Here is an 18,732-nt window from a genome sequence, read left to right as displayed (position 1 = left end):
CAAACAAAGAGTGAGCCAGCTAACACCCACTGAACAAGGCTCCTATTAGTCAGGGATGCTTTTGAATTCACATGCAGAACAATGATACTGATCCTTCCTTAAAAGCCTAACTCAAAGCACAACTATTCTATTGATCAGATGGGAAAAACAAATTCTAGCCTTGGACAGAATTTCAAGAAGTGTTTTTTGTTGTTGTTAATAAAATCTGACCTTTTAAGACAAGAAGTTATACATATCATTAGAATAAAACAAATTTATTAATTTCCCTGAACACTGAAAATTATATAGTATGGCTTTAACCATCCATTTTTATTTATACAATATGAAAATTGCTAACAAAACTAATACCAACTATTTAAACTAACACTGAAAATTTAAAGGTATTAAGCCTCCGGATTTTCATGTGTTTTCAAACTGTGAAAAGGAAGCCAATGTTGATGAACAGCAAGTCACTCATATCATCCTTTGCAAGCCGTCCACTCAACTGAAATCTGACTCAAGCAGACTAATAACCAGAGATACTTTGTCTCCTCATATTTCATTTCCATATCAATGAAGAAACATTTCCTAAAACGCACCCTTGCGTCAACCGAGCAGCTCAAAACAAATGGACACACCACACATTGACTTTTTGCTACAGGTGAAAGCAGTATTTCTACGTTATCTGAAACCATGTACGTCAGACTCTGAAGAAAGACATTACGCTCTCACCTGTTTCAATTAACCTGCCGAGCTTAATAAACATCCCTCGCTTCAGCCATCTGAACAGGTTGGTGCCCTTTTCCCCAGCAGTGAGGGAAACAACATGACAAACAGGGCTGCGTGAAAAATGGATGATTCTTCTCATCTCTCCGTCCCAATAACTAGGAGGATCAGATGCCTGCTAAGCAACGGAATAAATACACTGGAAGTATCAGCTAAAAAAGCAAATCTGACAAGATTAAAAACTTTGAGGAAAGAAACAGTAGCTGATTAAAAGCAATTTTTAACCCATTCCTGCATCTAACCCTGAATTCTTATGTTTGAATAAAACAGAACTGATCTTTGTGATTTCCAAAATATCAAGTTAAATACCACACGCAGTACCCCACAAGTGGTCAAATTACCACAGACCCTCTGCCTAAGGGGCAACAACTTTAAGACAGTCTTACAGTCACGTTCTTGTCCTCCAAGAATAAGAAGTTTCATAACAACCTAACACATGTTTATAGACATATGCAGACGATTATTGTGCATTAATGCTTTGGCCTGCTTCATCTTTATTTGTTCCAAGCAGTCAGGAAAAAAGTATTTCAGCTTTCAATAACTGCAGTGAAACATGTCCCTGTCTTAATTTATTTCAAAAATGTAATATTCGAAAGATGTCAAACCTTCTATACACTAACACATCACCCAAGGCTCCAATTCCAATAAATTTCACATTGCTCCCTACGAGCCTACCTTGAAAGATTTGAGTGGATTAAGGGGTAGCACTGTTGATTTAGTCAAGGGTTTTTTTCTTCTGAGACACTTTTATATCACTTTTATTAAAAAGGTGTCTTAAAGAAAAAATGGCAGTATTGACTATTGCTAATAATTAAATCCTTAACAATATATCCAAGCAGCATTCTATTTGCCCAGTAATCTCATTAATTTTCATTAAAAGACTCATGAGAAGTCAAGTAGAGGAGTCCAACAAGCTCAATATTCTGTCTGTAACTGCACCAGTAATGGATGCACATGCAAAAACAAAGGTCCAAAAAGAAAAGGAAGTCCTAGCAGATTAGTTTCTCTGCTATTCACTGGAGGAGGACTTTGTGTAGAAAATTCAAATAGAAATGATTGAGTTCTGCTTTTAAAGAACTGTTCTAATCCTAGAACATTTAGGATTCCTCGCAGATGTGTGTCTACTAATTCTATTTTAATAAAATTTATAACAATCCATGAAAAAAAAAAAAAAAAAAAAAAAAAAAAAAAAGACTTTCCAGATCCCACAGTCCCTTTTAAGGGGGCAGTAGGGGTTACAATTGCTGTCACTTAGTATCAGAGAAATGGAAGATAGCAAGTGACAGGGCAGATATCACAGCAAGTAATTCAGTAAATTCAAACTCATTTCTTTTAGAACTCCTAACATGAAACAGTTCTAGTAAATTGTTATTAATTTTATCTATCTATGCCAACACTACTTCTATTGAAATCCCACTCTCAGTCACAGTCTTCAGCTTCAAAATGACTGTGCAACAGGCACTATTTCTCTGTAGTGAATACCAGGGAAAATACATTAGCTTTCCAGCTGAAAGTGCAAATTTAAAATCTACTTGTCCAAAGCAGAGCTTAAGTTTTGCATATGCAAAGGCGGTTTACCTCTCTGCCCTGAATCTGTGCACACTATTGCACTGTGCCATTTGAAAAGCTGCTTCTTCCAGATCTGCCCATGTTAAAACAGACTACCTAGTAGGTGAAAAGTAACCTAATGAAGTGACAGGGATTTCATAAGCATATTACAACTTCTCATAATGAACTTCTCACAGTGAAGATCTGCACGGACTGAGCCCAGAACCCTTCATCCACCCAAACGTCCCCAGTGGACTTCAAGGACTCAGCTATACCTCTTACCTAGCTCAGTCCCCCATGCTTTTCTGGCCAAGCTTTAGCCATCATTTAAGTTGATGGAAAGGCTCAAGTCAAGTGCAGTGAGTTGGATCTGTTATGGGATAGGCATACATATCCCCCACACAAAAATCACAACGTGTACACAGCCTATGCTTTCCAAAAAAGCTGAAAATTTACTTACTTTGAACCAAAAATTTATACAAACTTTGATTAATTAGCAGCTAATTCCATGGCAGACTTCCATCACTTTTCCCTTAAACTTTTCCAAAAGTCATGTTCTGACAATCAGATACATGGCTGAGTCAAAAGAAGGCATTTCAGAGAGCTGTGAATGACAGAAAACAGGGTCAGAACAGAGATGCATGTGCACTAATTTAGCTGCTTCGACTTTTGCTGTTGCAAAACCCCGTTAACATGCCCTATTCTTCAACAAAGGATACAGACTTCTTAATCCATAAAAATCTTTACAAAGGTCAAATGACATGTAAGTCTTATTCAGTTTCACTTGTTTACAGCAGTCTTAAATAAGTTTCATTTGAAAAAAAAAAATCAGCACAAAAAATGTATACTTATGAAGCACTAATTACCACAGTACTGCCCAAAGGAAAGGACATGCGTTCTGGCAGTTACCTGTTAAAAACAGGAACTCCGCATAGATTTAGCCGGACTTCATTTGTTCCAATTACAGAAGCAACACTTTTGAAGAGTCTAATTCAAACAAATGTGAAATTATCAACTGCTGAAAGGTCAGTTTTACTTCCAAGTCTTCCCGATTACTATTTTCAAGGCATTCATAGGTTCGAACAGACCTGAATATTGGAACTAGCAGTTCTATTTCCAAGTGTTCTCAGTATGCCATTCTCTTACTCAAGATGGTATATTTTTCTTCCAAGCACTCAATACATCCAGACCATCCTTTCAGTTCCTCCCCTCCAAGATTCCCTTAGGAAAAAAGGATGTTTATTGCATTTTTATTTAATCCACAACCTCAGAGAACCTACGCAGTATCAGAGTCAGAAGCATTGGAGTACTAAGCAAATGGGACTGGGATTGGGACCAGTTTCCTCAATTATGTCTATGATTTGCAGTTACTGAATTGCAAGTTTGGAAGGAAGGGAAAGTCACTTTCTAAAGGACTGCTGACAGATTATACATGTGGAAATACTGTCTTTCCATTTTACCCTCAGATCAGCTCAAGCTAGACTTGCATGAACTGACTCTCTCGTTCTTATCTTTTAGAAAACACTCAAATTATAATGCAACACAGTATTTATTATATGTTAGACGCTACTTGTAAAACTTAATAAATTCTTAAGTAGTCCATAACACGAACATAACATTGAGCATTTACTTAATTTTAAGGCTGCTGGCCCTTGGATAGGGGAGGACACAGGAAAATCTATTTCCTAGCAGATCTACCTTCCTAAAGCAAATGGGGAAAACTTTCCTAGCACTCTCTCCCAGTTCAGATTTCCTGCCGTTTGTGACAAACTAGTACCAAACAAAAGCTAAAGAGTTAAGCAGTAATGATAAATATGTTGTGTAATTTTCTCCCGTATTAGGGGAGAAGGGGGAGGTGGAGGGCTTGGGTTTTATACAACTTTGAATGGCCTGTAGATTTGTATGTCTGTCATTTAATTCCTCCGTAACGGAAAGGCAGAAAGTAGTTTAAAAATGGGCAAGATCAGGTTCTTTTCAGGTACACATGAAAGGATGAAACAAAGTTGCAAAAAGGGAAACTCTGATTAGATATAAGGAAAAAAAATGTCACCAGAACAGCAGTCAAACACTGGAGCAGGATGCCCAGAGAGGCTGTAGAATCTCCATCCTTAGACATATACAAAACTCACCCGGACAAGACCACAAGCAACCTAAACTGGCTCTACCCTCAGCACATATTTGGACCAGATGACCTTCACAGGTCTCTTCCAATCCCTGTTATTCAATGATTCATGAATAGCTCAAGCAGGATTACACGCTGACTGCTCAAACTTTTTATGTCTGTGCTTGCTGATGCAAGCATTTTATGACATTGATAGAATAGTACCAATCTGGCTCCACACTGTTCGAAAGATATTTAACTAGCCGCTCACATCGAAGTGGCAGATTTGCTTATCCAGAGTTTCTTTTTACTGTTGACTGTGCAGGTAGCCTACTCCACACTGAATTCATTCAGATCTAGCTCATATAGCCAGTTTTATTAGCCTGAAGAAAAAACAAGCACTATGCCAAACTGCACTGAGGCATGCAAGTTCATCCATTGAGGACTAACAATATTCCTTGCCCACCCACCAAAAGATTTTGCTACAAGAGAAGCACACTTGCAAAAAAGCATTATGGGCTATAGACTTGCAAGCTATCCCAGACTACAGAATGTTCTCTTCTAAAAATAAGCTCTAAAACTGGTATCTACCAAACATCTGTATATGTGTAACCCAAGGATAATATAACAACTTTATTTAAGAGGCTTTGATGAGTCGGTTCCATGCATTTTCAGACTACCTGCAACATTTCATTGCACAAGACACCCAACAAGAAAATGCAGTAGTTATCAACATTCACTATTAAATCATGTTCATAAAAATTGTGCTACAATAGCCTGGGTATACCACCTGGATGACAAACCAAGTAATACTCAAAACCATGAAAAATGCAAGGCACCCTCTTCCACACCGGTCAGTACCAGTCGTATAGAAGTATTTTACTATAAATTTGAAAGCATGCTAGAACAGTCATAAGTTGTGAAGCAACTGCTTTCAACACAGCAAGACAGCAGCAAGGATTTAATGCTGCTATAAAATTGCTCAGAAACAAGGTGCTGACTGCCCATTAACAATTTGCAGTGATGGGAAACATCTTAAGCATCTCACTTGCAATCATGCCTCTCTCTCTTGATAATGCAGAGTATAAGCATGGGGAGGGGGGAATCTATAAATGGATCTATACCTGGCATTTATACACCAGTGTGAAAATTCCGTGTCAGATTAAGAGGATTTAATATATTTCTACATATTCAGCAGGAACAAGATTCTCTATAATAAGTTATAAACTTGTTATGTTAGCCTGGTCACTGGAACATGCACTGAATCAAGTTAAATTAAAATAGTAAAGTCCAAACTTTTTTGCTCCTCAGAGTGTTTCTGTTGCATAGCTGTTGACTGGACTCTAAAGATGGCCTTACGCAGTTTGTCCCTTCCAGGCTTCTAAGAAATTGCTTCCAAGAAAACTCAGTGCATTCTTAAACTGAAGCCGTGATAATTACCACACTCTTACCACCAACCTCTCTCAGAGGCAGGAAAAACAGTGACAAACCAATTTAGTCCTACTTGATGAGTACAAATGAAACAGGGTGTACCGATTGCAGGACTAATCAGAGAAAGTGAGAATCACTTCATTTCACCTAAGGAATAGTAAAGCCAGACTGACATCTAAAACAAGGCATATGAATTAGGCTTGCAGATGTGGTATTACTATGGATTGCGAACACTAGTTGCACTCACAGCTTCCATCACGTTTCCTTCATATATAAGTTCTATTCTCCCTGAAATTATGCTAGTAAAATATAATTTGTAATGTTTAAATGGAATTATTTTCTGAAACAGAAAATTCCATTTTGAAGAAGCTCAGAAATGCGTGTTTTTGCTCAGTGATGTGTCTTGAAACATCTTAAAAATGTGTTAGAATACCGTTCTTAGGCTCTGTACCGACACATCAACCTACATGTTTCTAATCAGGTTCTATATTAACAAGTACATTCTTCATCTTTCCCTCAAACAGGTTGAACTATACAACATACAATTAGAAACATAATAAAAATTACTAACTCCCCAAAAATAAAGCATTTCTTTTCACATCAGGCACAACATCAGAACTACTAAAAAGTCAAAAGCAAAGCTAAAAATAAATCATATAGCTCTAACACATCAGACATTTATTTCAATACCCCATACATACAATGTAAAAGGACATACTACATTGTATTAAGTTCTCAAATAACATTTTTTCTAGCCATGAACAGCCAATTCTTTTCTTAAGATTTAAGATTAAAATGAACAAAATGTACTATTGTGTAATGAGTCTGGAATACATTCTCCAGATGTTGTAGTTCAAAAGAGACATTTATATAAATCAGAACAAAAATCCAGATCTTGCCAAACTGCTCTGGAAGAACCAGGCAAGAAAGCTGCAACATTATTCTGCTTAAATCTATCTACACACACAGAAGAGTAACAAAACTCCAGACTTCTTACACTTTACTGAATATATGTACAACAACTAGTCATTTTTAATGCTGAATAAGATCTTCCACCCTCAGCTTAAATCCAACATGTCTAAAATTGTGCACTGTTTTGTTCTACCATATGAAATAGGTTAATAAGGACAAATACCAATGTACAAGAAGCAGTAAGGTACTTCTTCAATAAGCTTGCAGACCGGTTCTGAAGCAACAAACTGCAGCCAGAAGAGACAGCATTAGCTACCCATCTGTTTATAGACTAAATTTCTAATCACTTATTCCTAGTGTTGCTTTAGGTTGACCTTTTTCTTCTCATTATAACAGCTTATTGCTGTGTTCTTAAAGTATCCAAAAGACCCCATGTTTATTGATAAAAAAAACTAATAGGAAACCACCAGAGTGTCTCCCCACCTGCTGATTCATTTACTGAGAATGAAGTGTCCCCTGAAACGCACGCCACAGACACAAGCTCTGCAGAATAACATGTACAGATTATAGTGGATCGAACATTGAAAATAAGCATTACTACTGCAAGACAAGCTAGCATTATCATGAGCCATATCAACAGCAAGCCCGTAAGCAATCACATTTCAATCAGTAAGACCCTGCTAGAGCACAGCATCCAGTTTTAGATTGTCAGCATTCCTGAATTACAGCAACCAGTTAGAGTCCAGACAAGACTAATCACTTAGAAAAAGCTTCAAACCATAAGGATAATCTAGTAGAGGGACAATGTGTGTAGGGAGGTTATGGAATCTCCACGACTGAAGGGTATGAACTGCCTATGCCAGTTATTTGTCCCAAAATGTACTCCTGTGCTTCACAGAGATCTAATTTTGTATGGCAGACAAAAAGTAGAGGAAAACAAATATGGAAGTGACAAATAAAATCATTTTTCAAGTATCCAGCTTGCAAATGAATGCAAATCATGTGGCTAAGTTGTCCTGACATAAGGATGTTATTTTCCTGCTGTAACTGTGGTTTCATATGCACTTAAGTCACTTGCTTTTTGATGTGTTTGAAACTTTCCACAGGGGAAATAATTGATGCCTCTCCCCCTGCATCGATGGGATTCAATACAAATGTTATTTCTTCTCTTAATTTTTTTTCTTCTGTCATTTTCCAATTTGCAAGAAAATATTCTGGATAGATTGAACAGATGCTAATCACCTTTTATGATCTTTTTCCCATCTGTTTCACACTTTTTTTTATCCAATTTGAAGAAAAAGCGTACCAACTTTATCTGTGCTCATTGCTGCATCAGAATAAGGAGAGAATTATTTACAAAACTAGCCCATATACTTGAATACAGTAGGGTAAGTAAAGAATTAAACTTGAACTTACATGTGCGTACTTATTGCACCCTTTCTACTCCAAGGAGGAAGTCTCATTTTAGCTATGGAAAATGAGTGAAAAGGAAAAATATTGAAACTGCTTATTTCTCATCTACTACTGACTGCATGCAAGAGTATGTCTCTAGCCACATACGTAATTCAGAATTATCTTAAAGGAAATGATCTGAAATTGATTTTGTTTTATCCTTATCATTATATTTTATTTATTCTTACTGAGCTTCATTTTATCAAATGCCCATCTGGAAAAGAGATAATTACTGGCTACACAGCAGTAAAGTAGAAAGGACTTAGGGACTAAAGCATGCCACAGACTAAGTGACAGTTAACAACACACTGCTGACAAAGGCAGCAAACATCACTCCATAACATGTAGGAAAGATGCATAGAAACCTTATAAAAACTTTTTTCTAATTGGCCTTGTGTGGAGCACCATGGTAAGCTTTGGGCATTACATCTCTGTAAGCATGCACAAACAAAAGGAGGAGGACGGGGAGAACAAAGGTTTATTAACCAGAACAGCCAAAAGAAGAAAAAGAAAACCCATGAGTGAAAGCCCCTCCGACCTCTCCACTGGGTGATAGGATATTTATCTAGAAGGCAGGAAACCTATGTTCCCCCTTTTCACCCTGTTTTAGCACAAAGGATCCCAAACTGTGACAAATGAATCACAAGAGCAAAAATGAAATTAATTCCAAAGCACTTCAGAAAAAACAGTTGCTGACAAAACCACTTCTGCTGCATCTCTGGAGAGATCGGCTTTGATAGCCCAGGCAACTCTTCTGGAAGGTAGTTCAGAATTCCTTCGGAAAGGACAAAACTGAGTCCAAGTCTCCTCTGCCCTGAGAAAGCACTCATTTCTGATGGGAGACACCACAATGACATTCTCCAAGAACAGAGAGAATCCTTCAAACAAAAATTCCCAGAGTACTCACGTTCAATCCATATTTCCAAATAGTTTCAAGTGAACTAAAACCACATTATTCAAGAATTTCCTTCCAAAAAGTAAAAAGTCATCCACACTACATTTTCACATTAAAGATATTTACAGTAGTTTGCTGTTATTTGAAAACTTAGATGGCAATCTAATCAGCCATCCAAAAAATAGGTATCTCATTTAAGTGGTCACCTAGACTTCCTTGTTAGCAAGTAGAAATAGATGCTATGAAAGAGCAACTCAGCCAGCTGCGCTACAAGTACCATGAATTTCCTGCTATCAGTTGGTATGGACCCTAGAGGAAGCCTGAACTAATTTATACCAGATCCAGTTTTTTATAATATTTAGACTAAAGTTTCCCTTATTAGAGGACAAATACATTTTAATTTGAAGTTTGGGTTTGGTATCTATTACCTATGCAAATCTCAGTCCGAAATCTGTAGAAGTGTCTAGACCTGGACCAAAAACGTTCAGTCTCCCCAAAACGTTGTTATGCAGAAAGATCTGACAAGCCAATCTCACTTCTGCCGGATTCTTAGAGTTCTGAGCAAGGACTGATCTTCTATGGAGCTCTCAGGATAGCAGCCTTTGATCCTTTCAAATAGACAGAAGACTGCTGAGAGTCTCAACCTACCTAAATTTTTGGAGAGGCAGTAAGTACACATTAGACTCTCCCTTCCGGCAGAGACCAGACAAGTATTAAAGACAAATCTCTAGTGAGGTAGATTACTAAACAGAAGGCACTTCCAGATCAGGAAGACCTCAAGCTATAAATGTTGGGAGGAGGGCAGAGAGAATACTGAAGAGAAATATTATATATGCTTGTCTTGTTTTATATTCTTCCCAAAGTCTCCATTTTTGGCCACAGGAGCTGCCCCAAAAGACTGCCCTGAGTAGCCTTCCTTGTCAACCACAAAGAAGTCTTTACTTCTGCCCACGTCTTCCTCCCTTGATACTTTATTCTGTTTTTCCCCCTGTTTCTTACCTGCTGTCACCTTATCTCCATCTCTGACCTGTTTTTTCTTTATTCATTCCACACGCCAGAAATACAAAAGATACTGGTCTTTACATGCTGCCATTTTATTTCACACTTTAGAGAGCAACAAGGCACATGTATTCACACTTCAGGATCATTTTTTCAAATCCACCTGCAGACTTACAGACAAATGTATGGCTATTTTATTCTGATAGTATTTTCTTCAAAAGACCAAAATAAGTATGTACTTTACTTTAAAAAAAAAAGTATATTTGTGCACATTACCTAGACTACAAACACAGAGCAGGCAAGCAAACAGGATACGAATACGTGCTTTGTATCTTTGCTCTAGAGAAGAAACATCTCCAGACAGCAGGAATATGGAACAGCAAACATTCTCTACCTTTTCAGTAACAAAACTCCACAGGTTAGAGTACACAAGCCCTGCAAAATACTGACAATCAAAAATGGGGGACGGGGGGACAGATACACATTTGGGGAAGGGACAAGAAATAAAGCAGGAATATGCCATCCAGTGTGCAAGACCTGAGGGAGGGGACAGAGAAGAAAAAAAAAGAAAAAAAAAATGTTCAAGTATTATTTCTCTTCCCTTACCCAAAACTAATTCTTCACATAAAAATTTCAGGGGGTTCACACATTTTCAAAAAAAGAGGGTTATACAGCAACACCTTTCTAAGCATTCAGTTCATGCAGAATATACTAATAGAACGATCAGTTGCAAAGGGATGCTGGAAAGCCAGAATCAGCCTATTTCAGATATTGAGAGAACATCTACAGGACCAAATATAGAATCCAAAGTTATAGCTACTGTGGAAAAGAAACATCAAAATACTGACTTGTTTACATACGATTCCTCAATTAAACTACTTCAGACAAAATTCCTCCTACCATGTCAAAAATTCATCTGATCAAAAATTAGGATTTATTTCTTTATAAAATAAATCTGCTGGACTTTTTTGCTCTTTAGGCCACCAGCTGTATTTTTATTATAGGAAGAATATAGGATGTAGAGTAATGCTAAGGATTGGCTACGCTCAGGGTTTAAACAGCTTTTCTGGCAAAAATGATTAAGTTTTAATGATAGATTTATTCTAAAAGCAAAATTATTCTCTTTCCTACCTCTCTGGAGAATCTTCAATAACAATCTGGATAGCAACTACCAGTGTTGTACTACTGAGTATTAATACTATTGAGTATTAATATACTAAATTCTTCATAATATAATATTAGCTGATGTTTAGACCTTGACTTCTGTATGTGCTTAAAAAGGAAGCATCAATTTGTTTCTGAATAAGTATTTGATAGGCATAGACTGCCACCTAGTGATTTTGATTATCTACGAAACTGAAAATAACCTCTTCCAACAGAGGAAAACATTGATTCCTTCATATTTTACATCAACACACAGCAGCGACCTCATATTGTACCACTTCTATCTCCTATTACTATGTTGATGGTAAACGGAGATGGCAGATGGAGAAAGAAGAGTTAGTATGCAATCTTCCTTATACAGGTAAGATCTGTGAGGCTCCTTTTTCATTAATTCTGTCTGGAATTCCTTCTTTCTTGTATAGACTCTACTGTTTGCATAAAACAAGCTTTGCATTCTCAACTTACTTTATCTCTAAGCCACCTTTGACAGCCAGCTACACTCCTCTTGAAATTTGTAACTGACTTCATTATTAGAGAAGAAAGAAGCCAAAAGTCACCTTGTCGCCTCAGCTGTCTAAAAAAGATTTAACTATCATTATGTGAATGACTCCTAGATCCACCTTTAAAATATAGACTTCTCTTCCCAACTTGTATTTCGGATATTGCCACCATTTCTTTATGGGCACCTCATCGGCAGCATAATTATAAAAGAACTCTTCTCTTAATTACTCTGCCTGTCATGCCTTCTCTCTCAATCGCTATCGACATCATTTCAATTCTCACCTAAACCTTAGATTTGCAAGACAAACACAAACCATAAGAACGCCTTTCTATAACCGATCTGTAAGACAAACTTTGTTTTAAGCAGGAACACAGCAAATAATTTTCAAATTTCTCCTTCTCTTCCAGCCAACACAACACTCACTCTGGCAAATACAATCTTTGCAATACTCTAAATGAATGTGAAGAGATAGTTTTCCTACTCTGCCAGTTTGATCCCACCAGCAGTTTATCTATCCATCCATTTTATTTTTCAGTAACATGGAACATGAGCCCTCCTTATTTTTTTCTCATCAAATCTATCACCTCATTCACTACCAAGAGGTCACCAGCATTTCTGATCAAACTGCAACACTAGCTTTCATTGGCCCTTGTTGAGTTTTCACATAAGTACTTTGACAATTTCTTATGTGCTCCCTCATGCTTTAAAGGAGTTCTTTTCATATATTCCCAAAGTCATGTCTTGTTATCTTTAAAAAACCCTAACTAAAAATCTTTGCTGTTTACCACCAAATCTGATTCTAGCTATGCTGCTGATGTGCTATGACTGTTGCTTATCATATTGACAAATATAGTTTACATATTTCTTTGTGTTCCCACAACAGTACCTGTCCCAAAGCTCTCTGGGGCAGGGGCCATCATCAAGTCTCTGAATAGTACGGGCACTTTTGAATACAACCGCAATAAAATGCTATTACAAGAATGAAATAATATATTTCCTTCATTCCAATAGTACAAGACTTTCTTGCATCAAAAAACAACAAAATATGCTCAAAGCAAAAATACACACAAATAAAGTTTATTCTTTTTTTTCCTTTTAAACTGGAGATGTTCACTAAGAAGCAGAAAAGTTGCATATGATGCTCCTCTTGCTTATATCCCAAATGAAGTCTTCTGTTGCTCATTTTCAGAGCAACAAACTGTTGTGTCAGAGACCTCATTTTGACAAAGTCTAATAAGCAGAGTTAATATACTACACCAAAGTCAAGAAGGCTAACTCAACTCTAACATGCCAAACTAACAAGATCATTACTAGTAAAAGTCCCATAGCTTATCCAAACTGTTTTAATATTCGTGTAAGCATAGAAGGAGAAAACATCCTCATAAGAACCGAAGCAGAGAAACAAGTATATAAAAATAAAGTTATGTTTCTAAAACTTCTTAAAAGCATAGTCTTCTTCCTTCCATTTTTCGGTCCCCTGTTTTCTTGTGACCTCTAGGGTGGCAGTAATTTACCTCCTCCAGACGAGAGTACTGAAGTACATCTAATTACCAGCTGCAAGTGGTCCCAGTCCCTTTCATGCCCTGAAGAAACCAAGCTGCTGTCACCTAACATTTCATGATCTTTTTCTTCTATACTTTTTCTTTTCTTCTAGGGGGAGAGAGGGCAAATACCAGACTAAAAACCACAAGGTTAGCATATCCACCACCAGTTTCCAAGACCTTGCCAACTGCTATGTATTAGCAAGCATGTAGTAAATGAAACACTGATACTTATTTTTTTAAACATTCTAATAACAGTATTTCCTGCAACAAAATCAGTAGTTCAAGAAACCACATCGGGATAGTCAAAGCAGAAACATTAATTGTAAGAACAGTGATCTCAAAAAAACTCAAAAACTCTTCCAGATTTGTCAGACATCATTGACTAGGTGGTTAGGCTCTATCCACCAAGAACTGTGGATACACTTCCAGTTTCTTTCAGATTGCATGTTGTTGCATCAAAGCTTCTCCTTCCCATCGCCTTTCTTAGAAACCTTGATACTCAGCTACAGGAGGCTGTCCACCAAAACCAATGAAACTAAACTTCTTCTAAATCAGACACAATATAAGGGTGAATTTAAATCATGGACCATTCAAGAAACTATCAAACGCTCCTGCAAGTTTTTACCTTCTCTGCCACTGAGCTCACCTCAACTATCTGAGGTCTGAAATGATTAAGTACTATCCCATTTTTCATGTACTTTCGCAAATATTTTTTTTTAATCTAATGGACAGATTAAAAAAGACTACTCCTATTAAGATTACTTTGACGCAAAGGTGGTAACATTTTTCTGGATCCCTTTACATAAGTCCCTCAAACAAGTAAACTAATCATGTTCTAGATGAAGCACATTGGCTTTTCTAGGGCATGTTAGAAAATGGTATAGTTAAAAGATTTAAATTCATTTTAATGTAATTTTTCCTAGCCCTTTACAGATGGAACCAAAAAGCATCTCCTTATATTGTTATTAAGGAGCTTAAATTTGATGAGAGTAATTAAGTGGGCACACACTGATAAGCATCTGGTCTAATTACACATGAAAAATTGAAGTTATACTGACAAAAGTAGTTGAGGAAATAGAAAAGACTCAAGAAATGATGTCAGCAAGTTCAATAACTTTGGAAGTTTACATAAGCAACAACAGATATTCAAAACATTTCCCTTTTTCAAGGACAAAAAGGGGAAAAAGAAAGTCCATTTACAAGATTTCTCTTCCACAGATTCTTCTCCCACAAACCATACAGGGGGCAAAAAAGAGGAAAGATTCTTATATGAAAATAATGTTCAATTAAAAAGCTAACTTACCATATTTGTCTCGCAAGCCAACTGTACACCTGAAGACTCCACCAAAGGCTACATCTTCACCAAATATTACTGAAAAACAAGAACAGTAGAGAGGGCTGAAGTGACCCAATACAACTTATTTTTAATCAAGATGTTTCAAAGGTTTTTATACATACTAGACACAGTAAATGCAAGCAGCATCTAACATGATTCATCTGACTTCAAGATTTATCTTGATCTCTGAGTGCTTCTAATGCACAACCTAACTATAATAGAAGGAGAATCAAACTTAATAAGGAATCAGTACAGCAACATGGCTATGTCTCAAAACAAAATTAATTTAGCCACGGCTTCATTAAACCACCTATATATTTTTCTGAAATACTCTGTATCACCACAACTTCTAACTAAAAGCAATTTAAGAAACAATTATATGCATCCACTAAAGAGTCACTGATGCTATATGTTCTACTTTGGTAAGCATTTGCACTCTTCATCCCCAAATTTCAGTGAATCTAGTCCTTTGAAAAATACCACATTGAAGTGTTCTTCAAAAATATTAATCCAATATGAAAGATATTAATGCAATACAAAAATTTCAAACTTTCTCTAAACCTACCAATTTCCCCAAGAGTGACCTCAAAGAAACTCTGAGTGACTTCCTCTACAGAAAAGATGGCAACCTTATAACCAAGACAACTGGACAACAACACTATCATCTTTATAATGTAATCATCTAGCAATTAAAGTTTTACTACTTAAAGTAATTGTTCTTAAAATTTAGCTTCATATCAACTAATCTGTTCTCTTTTTTTCTGTGAATATACAGAATGTCGATGCTTAATCTTTTTAAAAACAGTTTTATTATTTAATTACATAAACATTGACCATTTCAATGTTTTGAACCATATAGATGTTAGCAGTATCACCAAAAGCAACTCTCATGAACTGGGTCAGTTCTGATAATTCTCAAATTCCTCAATACTCTCCATAGTCCAAAAGACATGAAACCGAGTTATTTCCCTAGCATACAAACATTATTTTTGTTTAAAGAAAAATACATCTCTAATAGGAAGCACTAAAAGGGGTTAACTCACTTCTGATAATCAGATTTATGATACTATTTAAACAAAAATAACTTGTATAATGTTGTAAAGCCAATACTCTCATGATGTTTATGATTGAAGTACATCTCCAAATCATTGCCCTACTAATTCATTTTTATCATTAATTTGTTTGCATTTTTTGATACTTAAAATCTTTGTAAGGCCTTTCCATTACCATATGGCTAGTTACTTTTGAGCCAGCTGGCATAGAAAACATCCCCTTTCATGCTGCCATCAGCAAACTTCCATGGACTTACTCATTCTTTTCAGCCACTGAATATATTTTCCTGGACTGATTCTAAAATCCTCATCAACACAAGTATGAGGTTTTCCATTATTTAAACAAGATTGCTCAATTCCCATATGACTAAAAGCATATGAAGGACATGCTTTCTGTTGCAAAAAGTACTAATGAATTCAGTAAGTAGGCTCATATTCACAAATCCGGACTTTAGAACTCTAACACGATCTTGCAAAGCACTTTGCACAGATCCAGCCCTGCAAAGCTAAGGACCAAGACTGGAACCTAAATCACCTAAAATGCTGAAGATGACATGAGTTTAGGTTCCTACTGGACTAATATTCTGCTTACTTTCATATAGCTCATTCTACAGAAATGGTATTAGAATCTGTTCTTGACTCTACTTCACCTTTAGTTGCTTAAGTCTGTTTTAGTAAAGCTGATTATAACACAGCTCTATAGCTTGAGATGGAATACCTACAGGCATAGAAGTGGATACACAAGAGGGAACTTGTCCTAACAGATTATACGATTAGTGAGACATCAAATTCAGCAGTGATTTAAGCAGCACCAAAAGAGTTGTGTTAAAAAGAAGAAAAACAAAATTACTCAACAAGATCATACAGCTTTTGCAGCTGTGTTCATGGCATTAAACATCTCTTTCGAATAACTAGCATCATCACACCTTTTCTTACTACAACAGAAGAAAGGGACCTCCTGTTATGCATAAGAATTAAGAGTAAAATAAAAGAAAATAGTTTTGTGCAAAAGAAGGAAGTTAGAATAACTCTGTTTAATCAAACTATAATGCTACATTTCATTTTTAACTAGCTACTTCAAAGTTATACATTATCCAGACTGCAAGAGACCAGAACATTTTACATTGCATATATGCAGCCATGAATAGAAATCAGGAAAGCCAGAAAGGAATTCTGGAGGCCAGGGAAGCAGAGAAGGAGGGAGAACAGGTAGAGGGAGTCTCTAAAAAAGCTTTTAAGCATGAAGATTTGAAGGACTTAAAATGAGGATTTACATAACAAGGGTAGAGGGAGTCTCTAAAAAAGCTTTTAAGCATGAAGATTTGAAGGACTTAAAATGAGGACTTACATAACAAGGGTAGAGGGAGTCTCTAAAAAAGCTTTTAAGCATGAAGATTTGAAGGACTTAAAATGAGGATTTACACAACAAAAGGTAAAAAAATTACCTGTCAGGATCCAGGCTGCCCATAAGTACAGTTCACATCAGCAATATCCAGACGTATGTTAAGAAACCTATGTTTCTGTCCCAGCTTACAAGTGAAATACACCCAGTTGCCACAGGAGTTAATTACAGCTTAGATCACATAATCCATTAATAATTTGTTAATACTTAATCTATATATTTTTGATCATAATAAAACATTTTAGTTTGCTTCAATAAAAGTATAGAAATAGTATTAAAAAGTTTAAAAGGCTACGGCAAATGCTTTTAATATTGTACACAAATAGGCAAAATAGAACACCATTTATACACAGCAAGATGCATAACAATTGTAGTATACCTGCAGTTGGATCTTTGGCTAAAGCATTATCCAAGGCACTCGTTATTGACTGGAAGAGATTCATCTTCTGAGTTTGCCCTGCATGAAAGGGATTATTTAGCTATTTAATTCATTTTAAAACTCAAAATACATCAGAAAACATTGGAGCAAAATATATTACTAAAAACTTAGCTAGTAGCTAGCCCCCCGTTAAGAGTACCTCAACAACTCATTTGCTTGGTGACTTTAAGTTATGGGATAGAGCACAACGTATTTTGCAATTCCAAGGACTACAATTCTGCTGTCCAGCACTCAGACTTTATTCAAAAACTATGCTCATGGCTACAGCAAATGTAGCCTGCTCTCTGAACTGCAGTTTGAATGTGGCAGGAGTATCAAGCCCACATTCCAAATAACAAGGAAACATGGTGGATGATGAACAGCTATACTTACAAAGGATAAAGTAAATGCACTAGACTGCTATATTAAGGTCTTCCACAGTATGGATCGAAAGAAAACCTTCAAAACCAAAAAAGACTACCTATGCCCCCTTCTTCATCTCCAATGCTGCAAGGACAGAACATGGGCCTAAAAATCAAAGACTGGAGAAAGCAATAACTCTGTCACTACTGTTGTCACCAACTCAGATTCTGCAAGCAAATAAAATACTGCCTTATAAGGGCCTGATCAAATAAGAAATTACCTGGCTGAAATTTGGTAGCAATTATTTAACTGCCAAAAACTGCCTTCAGATCATGACTGAGAGCACAGCCTAGGAGAATATTACCTACTAACCTAGACAGCTTGTCAAAAAAAGTGTTTATTTAGGTGAAAATCCTAGACAAATGTAAGAGCAGGATTTGGAAACCAGACAGAAGAACATTCTCTTTCCAGTAGCTAAGCCATCTCTCAACAAGCATTCAGCTTCCCTCTCTCTTCAAAAGTTAATTAATGTTAGCATATTTTGTTAAAGACCTGTGTCATGCCACGCTACAGCTGGGTAGCTGAACTGCAGCACTCAGAAGCTTCACTTGTTATACTTTTCATGACCTTTTAAGAAGGGGATGCTACAAACGGAATTGTGAGAGGAACTGTTCAAATTATATGAAAGCTGCAAATAATCAACGTTTACAAATTCAATGGAGGGCAAGCAGAAGAGCCATTGTTTCTCTTTCCCCAAACATCCACCTAAGTATTTAGTTATCCTTTCAACAAGATACGATCCTTCCAGTATTTGATATGAGTAAACACCTATCACTCCAGCAGCTGCC

The 18,732-nt window shown here is 36.5% G+C and overlaps 1 protein-coding gene and 1 long non-coding RNA gene across 6 annotated transcripts in view; both read right to left on the bottom strand.

Annotated features, from left to right (window-relative positions):
- BCKDHB (branched chain keto acid dehydrogenase E1 subunit beta) overlaps positions 1-18,732 on the bottom strand; it is a 140,276-nt gene that overhangs the window by 119,996 nt on the left and 1,548 nt on the right. For all 4 annotated transcript variants that reach the window (XM_064508707.1, XM_064508710.1, XM_064508708.1 and 1 more), the window contains exons 2-3: positions 17,483-17,560; positions 14,617-14,685 (exon numbers count right to left, since the gene is read on the bottom strand). In XM_064508707.1, coding sequence (XP_064364777.1) covers positions 14,617-14,685; positions 17,483-17,560 — 147 coding nt within the window. The remainder of the gene's footprint in view (positions 1-14,616; positions 14,686-17,482; positions 17,561-18,732) is intronic.
- LOC112995874 (uncharacterized) lies at positions 716-3,769 on the bottom strand. Of its 2 annotated transcripts, XR_003262279.2 has the most exons (4): positions 3,402-3,769; positions 3,223-3,300; positions 2,774-2,917; positions 716-883 (listed from the first exon to the last, which is right to left on the bottom strand). It is a non-coding gene; the product is annotated as an uncharacterized LOC112995874 (long non-coding RNA). The 2 variants fall into 2 exon arrangements; XR_010388254.1 differs by having other exon boundaries at positions 3,223-3,769.

Source organism: Dromaius novaehollandiae, chromosome 3 (genome assembly GCF_036370855.1).
Source record: "Dromaius novaehollandiae isolate bDroNov1 chromosome 3, bDroNov1.hap1, whole genome shotgun sequence".
NCBI lineage: Eukaryota > Metazoa > Chordata > Aves > Casuariiformes > Dromaiidae > Dromaius > Dromaius novaehollandiae.
Note: the sequence above shows the minus strand (reverse complement) of the source record. Positions and strands in the feature narration are given on the sequence as shown.